Here is a 7177-nt window from a genome sequence, read left to right as displayed (position 1 = left end):
AAAAAAAAAGAAAAACAACAACACAGAAATGTTTCATTCAACATTCGCATCAGCTGAAAAGATCAAGTTTGACCTTTGACGTGCAAGGCGAGCAGCAATCTCGAAACTCTGCAAACAGGCACACTGACCTCTGACAAGACCATCACGCATGAGTGAATGTGATTAAGCACGATGCAAAACGTTGCTTCTCTTTATACTTCTACAGATCCTGGGAGCAAATAGTTGCAGGAAGATTAAAACTGAAGTCAATTCGGGAAAGGAAACGTGTTCCAAATATCAACTCTGTGTTATGACACCAAACCATTACTTTGACAAAGACTGTGAGGAGTCAAATACTTCTTTAATTTGCATTGTTTTCACAAAGATGTCTTTAAATGTCACACATTTGGACAAGAATCGTGAAGAAATGTATTTTGAACTAAGCATGTTCAAGAAAAGTCAATGTTGGATACATAAATACATCCATCCATATATCCATAAGATTGTCCAGAAGTCAAAGTGCCTCCATCGTTTGCGCTGCAGTCTGAGTCTGCTGTGGCTGCTTTTGGCTCTTGAAGGTTAAGGAATCATCACAGATTGTCGTAGACAATGCAGTGCAGGTATGCCAGCTTCTCAGTCCTGCTTTTCCTCAGCAGAGGAAACCAATTCTGATAGCTGAGCTCCACAACTTTGTAGCCTGCCAACTTCAACTGCCTCCTCTTCATGGCGTGAAGGCCCATCAGCTGCTGTGAATGAGTGCAGTAGTGGTTCCTGGTGGAGACCTGGATAGCAAGTTTGACTGTGCCTTTAGAGTCCTGAGGGGCTGAGGGCAGGCGACTCGGTCTGGTGAGAGCTTCTGTAATGTCGCTGGTCAGGAAGAGCCCCCCGTCAAACAGGCTCTCACTTTCATCAGGCTGTACTCTTTGAAGAGAAGTAGCTTTAATTGTGGGGGATGTGGTCGAAGCTTCTGCGGTGTTTTTGGCATTTATTAGCTGTGCTACAAGTTCATCAGTTATAGTTGCTCCTACATTCATTCTCTCCCAACCCTGATGAGAAGCAAATTTGGATGAACTGTCCTCTGGAGATACGGCGGCTGTGATGAATGCTGGGTTCACAGGAATAGGCTGTCCAGTGGAGTCAAGATGCACTTCCAGGTCGATGGATCGGGTGTGGGGCAGAATCATCCTCTTACATACAAACTTCTTTCCTCCGAGTAGATCTTGCAGAGCAGATTCTGCCTCCTGAACCTCCGGCTTCTGGCACACATCTGACTGAACAAAGCTCCACAGCATTTCTGCCACCTCCTCTCTCAGTTCAGGGCTGAGCCGCGGACCTCTCCACTGAGGCAACTCCAGAGCCACAGCTCCATCTAAGGTGAACAAGTCTTTTTTCAGCTCAAAATGTGTGGATTTCAGGGCTAAGTTGACAAATTCGGGACTCAAAGCTAATGCAATCAGGTCCTCTGGGAACAGAGAGACAAAGGCCAGGCCGAGGAGGCCAGTAAGCAGATGCTCTGGGTATCTGTGGAATTCAATTTTCCTCTCTCTCAGGGTCTCGGTAAGGCTCGAATAGAAGCTTGGGCTCTCAACTGGGAGAAACCCTAATCTGCCAAAGGCCCACAGGAGTTTGCTTGCGTCTTTACTCCTGCAGTGTGACACCAGCGAGGGAACTCTCTCAGCAATTGGCGTTAGGATTTTATCATTGCGGTAATGATGTGCCGAACAGGCCAGTGCCACATGCATTAGCCCCTTGACACCCATCCTGTGGGCCCGTTGAGGAACTTCCCGTGCCATGGCTTCCAGCCACGCCCTGTGATACAAGAAGCTGAAACGCAGCAACTTCAGCACATTCACCATGGCAAAGTCACTCATCTCTTCCACAAAAGAGTGCGCCTTATCAACAAGACCAGTCACTGAACCCTCAGATATTGAAGTCTGGGATTTAAAGAGGGCCAAGCACACAGCACCAACCTCCTCAGGGTAGAGTTGGTGTAAATGAAGCATGAGAAGCTTCTCTATAGGACGGATCAAGTCAGTTGGGCACTGCCTACCCTCTCCCATTATATACAACAGCTGCACCAGCTCAGGGATCTCCATCTGTCCATGGTACAGACGGACTGAATTATAGACGTGCTTTAAGAACTGGGGGACCTGCCTCCCAATACAGCGCCACAAGTCAGCAGCCAACAACAACTGGTGTAGACTCATCTGGTCGGCCCGGTGGCTCAGCTCAGTTTCATACAGCCCGAGAACAGTGTGGGAGGAGGGCATGTCCAGCCACACGAACGCCTTCAGCACCTCCAGCAGCTGAAGTGGAGTAAAATGGCAAAGGTGTTCCACAGAATATCGGAGGAGCATGCTGAAGCGCTGGTCACTCCTCACTAATGATACCTTGTCCGCATGAAAGCGGCTGAGCTCCACAAGAAAGTGAGACACATCAGATGGTTTCATGCTGCCCTTTAAGACGGCCACTTTCTGCAGCAGCGTCTTGGCTTCTTCCCATTCAATTGGGTGAGGCCGCTGGGTGAGGTCAAGAGTGATGGAGACATACCCCGGCCTGCATTTGTGGAAGGCACGTGTATCTACGCTCACATCTGGCGGTATGGGTTTTCCGTGGTTCAGTGGCACTGATGGCATCTCGGGTGTAGGGCTTTTGTTGAAAGCTAAGTCAAGAAGTGTGTTTTTTGAGCTGGAGAGATGCCGCGAGCAACTCACACTGTAACGATTGCTCTGTTGCCAGAAGGAAGGCACGAGCGTGGAGGGACACTCATCCTCATCATGATCTGTTCGGCTCCTGGAGGTTGCAGATTTCTGCACAGAGTGATATGAGCTGGGGTTGTAAGACAGCCTGTATCCTTCATGGAGGGAGGCCTTCTGCTGCTGTAATACTCCTGTCTTGCCCTCCTGATCGTCAGTCTCATCCACTTGTTTGACACACGAGTGATGAGCGTGTGTAAAATCCTTTCTTAAGCCACGGAGGCAACATAGCCTGGGCACCCGTCGACACAGCACACAGGCAGCCATCAATCTGCTAGACTAAAAAGACAAAGGCATGATTAAGTGTTGTCCTTTTTCCTTTACAGTCGTGACAACATTAGATGAGTGTTTCCCTGTAAGAGGGTGAGCTAGACCTCATCTTTTAGCGTGAAACATTTGTATAATTGCTGTGTGTTGGTTATAACATGCATGTTATGTTTGTCTATCAGTAAGACAACAGGGAACTATTGCTACTTTGCACATTGCAAAAATGTTTTTTACTTCAAACATGTGCACATATCCTGGTCAAAACTGCGCACTCTTTCATTTGAATAACTAATAATCTACAGTACTTGCCATGTTTTATTGTCAATGCTTCTTGACTTACAGTTTTTGTCTTTTATCATTCTTTACACCACAACACCAAGGCAAAGTCTTTATATGTGAAAACTCACTTAACAGTAAACCTGATTCTGAATCTGACAGGGAGAAGCCATATTATCGAAAGGCAATGTGGTGTCAGACAGCTGGTAACATTAAATTAGGCTTTAAGTTGCTGTGTGTCCGGCACAATAAATACTAGAATAACTATAGAAAATAACATTATATAACATAAAGTAACATTACACACACATCAGTATTGGCTGTTTAACTTACCTATAACCTTCCTGCATCGACAAGAACCATATTAACTGTGTGGACATGTATAAACCGCATGAAGTCAGGCGGAGAGGAAGCGTTAAGTAAAAAGCCACGCTATGATTACACCGGAACTCAAGTGCTTTAACCTTCAAAATAAAAATCTAGACATCGTTACCTCGCGATGTAATCATTGGTGGATACATTGGTAGCGTACAAATTGTACTAATGCATCTCAATATTCAGTGCCACCGCTAGATTGTATAATAAATGACTGCAAAGGATCGTGTCGGACTTGTGGTATTACATTATTGTGGCAGGGTGATGTGGCTTCCGTATAGGGCAGCCATAACTGAACAGAGCGTGACCTATGGCAGCTCGGCAGGTTCAAACATCAGTGCGACGAAACGCAAATAACTGTTAAATAAAAAAGAAGCTAAAATTGGTTGTTTATGTGACAAAATAATATTGTCCCACCGTATTATTGTGGTTGAATCGGTTTTAAATTTTCCTAGATACAAGTCACTGAAAGTCAAGTCAAGCGCTATTTTTTTTAACTTCATTGTCCAAAAAGCATTGAGAAAAGATTCCTACACCAAACAAATGTCATAACATGTTTTAGATTTATATCAAACATGTATTAATATAATTGCAAGAACTAAAACAAAAATATATACTTACATGAACTTAAATTTATGCTAACTTTTGCGTTTAATCATTAGCACCATTACCAGTACTTTAACTTACTACTTAATTACCTCCACCATCATGTAATAATTGTAAAACACATTCTAAAACCGAAACGTTTTTGCAAAATAGAAATAAGAATTAAAAAAAAAAATTGTAGGCCAGACACTTGTTACTTTGTTACTGTTTTTATTTTATTTTTACCCAATTGTTCTTTGCTCCTCATGTATTTTCAGTTTTTCTGTAGCTGAATAATACCAGAACAACTCAACTGAAAAAAAAAATCCCTTTCAATTCACCCAAATGTTAAGATTTTTGTTTGTTTGTCTGTCTGTTTGTTTTTGTTTTATCTTTGCACATATATTGATTTTGAAGTTATGGGGTTTTTTTGCAAACACTTAATTTAATGGATCCATTTTTAGCTGAGATTTTAGATTTTTATGAAACTGTCTTAGTCTTTCTATACAAAAACTTCAAAGAGGCTTATAACAAATTAAACATTTAAGAGAAGACATCCACAGTGATTTAATTTCACTTTGAACTTAATTCAGTTGTCATTGGGCCTAAACCTGAGATTCATCACAAACTCTAACTGGCTCAAAGCACATGTTTAAATTAGGAAATTAATGATGGCTGAATTCCATTTAGCTGCTTCAGTGTCAGGGTCCCGGTATTGTGCATGCTGGCTCACTCTCACACTGTCATGGCTTAGTGGGACACTGCTTTTCCTGCTATGATGAGTAGAGAAGGCCCACTTCTGGGAATTTAAATGTTTTAACAGCAAGTTTAAGATCAGAAGGTCGTGTGTTTTTATGCACTATATGAGCAAAGAATTTATTCAAAATATATTATGTGTGCTAAATATATATCAGGATCTGTGGCACAGGACATTTTGCTACGTGATGTCAATTCATTTTCTAACACAGCGCACAGAAATATCAATACTGGTATTGTTTTTTTTTTTACCTCCAAACTTGCCAAGTTTTAAAAGTATGTAGGTGGATCAGCCCAAGTTAAACCTGACACAACTGCTGCTTTTTTTGCAGTCAGCACTAATAAATGTGTGTTTTCTGCTTGCCAGGAAATCATCTCTGACACAGACAGAAACATCATGCCCTTAACATTTCAGCAACCAGTAAGCATTAGTGAGCACATAAAAGTTTTAATCCTTTCCAAAACAATTATCCACTTTCCTTTTTGTGTGTGCTAATGCAGTAAAATGTCTGTATTGGGAAGAATGTGACCTGTAATGTTTGAAACTTATGTCAACATCAGTTTTAATCACCCCTTTTGGTCTGAGTGGTGGTATGGCTTGATTTGTTTTGTCTTAGTTGGGGGGGTGGCAGGGTCTTACCAAACAATTAATGTTAGTGATTGATTGGACTTTAAAATTGTATTTGTTTAATTTGTTGAACGATGGGCCCACTCTTTACAAATTTTTTTTTTTTGACTGCAGTTTCTCTCCCTGTTGACTGATTATTTCCCTCAGCCCACAACTCGTTAAGTGTGAGGTCATAAAATTCAGATCAACTCGTCACATAACTGATGAATTTAAATAGATGAACTCACCTGGTTTAGGCCATCAAATACATGCTTTGTATTATACATAAGTGGCTTCTATATTTGTGAGCCTTTAACTCTCGTTACAAAAAAATACTGAGGAAAATGAACCTTTACCAGCATCAGAAAACATTTCACATCTTCAGAATAACATGTCTGTCCATGTCTATTTACTGTGTCTTTTAATTTTTCTAGTCACTTTTTATTCTCAGATTCAAACAAAACACAAAACATATTAGTTTCTAAATCTAAATTGCAGTGCTGTTACCATTCTTGCATTTTCCATCTGTCTGGATAGGCGTGCCACTTCGGATTCTGTGCCTCCATTGTGTGACTTCACACATGACTGAACCTCGAGGTGAAAGGTGAACTAGACTGACCTATGGTCCTAATCAAGACAATTCCCCCACATTTCTGCTTGATGGAGGCGCACTCCTCCTACCTTTTCAGAGGGAGGAGCCTTGGCAACAGACACTTGCAAGCATGTTGGTGGCAGCTTTATTCATTTCTAGTAAAGTCTTGGTTGAGTAATCTTAACTACATGTGCATCAAGATTTTCTCAGGAAAAATGGCCGGAATACAAAACATGTGGTCTTAAGTTAGAGAGTAATGTGTGGTTTCTATGTAGCACAAAAGCAGGCCACAGTAAACCTGCACAAACAGTAAGTTTTGTTGGGAAATGCTAATAGAAATTACAATAACCATGACCCAAAATCAAACTGCTATCATGAAGAAATATATGCATTTAAAGAGGAAAACAAACTGACTTCAACTGAATTCAGGTAAAGTGACTTTTTCCATTTGTTCCTCTTTTCAGATATACTGCTAACAGTGTTGAGACTTTTGATTTGTATTTTTTATTATTATTATTATTATTTTTTAGTGTTGGGGTTAATATGTACATGTATTTAGAGCATAATAGTGTCCACAAAATCAAATGAAAAAAACTTTTCAACAGCAGGCTGTCTGAGCAAATGAAACAAGAAGACATCAGTTCATTTAATTTATATCTAAATAATTTCACTTCAGGCAGATCAAGCCAACACCTCTGTTTCATTTGTGGGGCATCTGTGCAACTCTCACTTTATAAAAACTGTCCAAGTTTTGATTAATTACACGATTAAATTTTGTGTGCTTTTTCAAAACAAAGGCCTAAAATATTGTGCAGTTAATACACCCGAAATAATACCTGTCATTATAGAAAATCCTATTAGAAAAATTGGGAAATTTGACATGGTAAACACAAAAGAGTACCAACAACATGTCATAATGTGACCTATATGACAAGTGTATTTGAGTAAGCCTAAATGATTTTTCGTTGGAACATCAGGGTGTAT

The 7177-nt window shown here is 40.8% G+C and overlaps 1 protein-coding gene across 1 annotated transcript; it reads right to left on the bottom strand.

The window, feature by feature from the left end:
• Positions 1-320: 320 nt before the first annotated feature.
• On the bottom strand, positions 321-3718 carry fastkd5 (FAST kinase domains 5). Its single transcript, XM_076746187.1, has 2 exons — positions 3612-3718; positions 321-3014 (listed from the first exon to the last, which is right to left on the bottom strand). The coding sequence occupies exon 2, from the start codon at positions 3000-3002 to the stop codon at positions 570-572; it is 2433 nt and encodes an 810-aa protein (XP_076602302.1). The 5' UTR covers positions 3003-3014; positions 3612-3718; the 3' UTR covers positions 321-569.
• Positions 3719-7177: the final 3459 nt, after the last annotated feature.

The sequence above is a fragment of the Chaetodon auriga genome, chromosome 13 (assembly GCF_051107435.1).
Source record: "Chaetodon auriga isolate fChaAug3 chromosome 13, fChaAug3.hap1, whole genome shotgun sequence".
Taxonomy (NCBI): domain Eukaryota; kingdom Metazoa; phylum Chordata; class Actinopteri; order Chaetodontiformes; family Chaetodontidae; genus Chaetodon; species Chaetodon auriga.
The sequence above is the reverse complement of the archived record's forward strand: the minus strand, read 5'-3'. Positions and strand labels throughout refer to the sequence as shown.

Excerpts from the sequence above, each read along its gene's own strand:
- fastkd5 (XM_076746187.1), bottom strand. The coding sequence starts at position 3,002 with ATGGCTGCCTGTGTGCTGTGTCGACGGGTGCCCAGGCTATGTTGCCTC.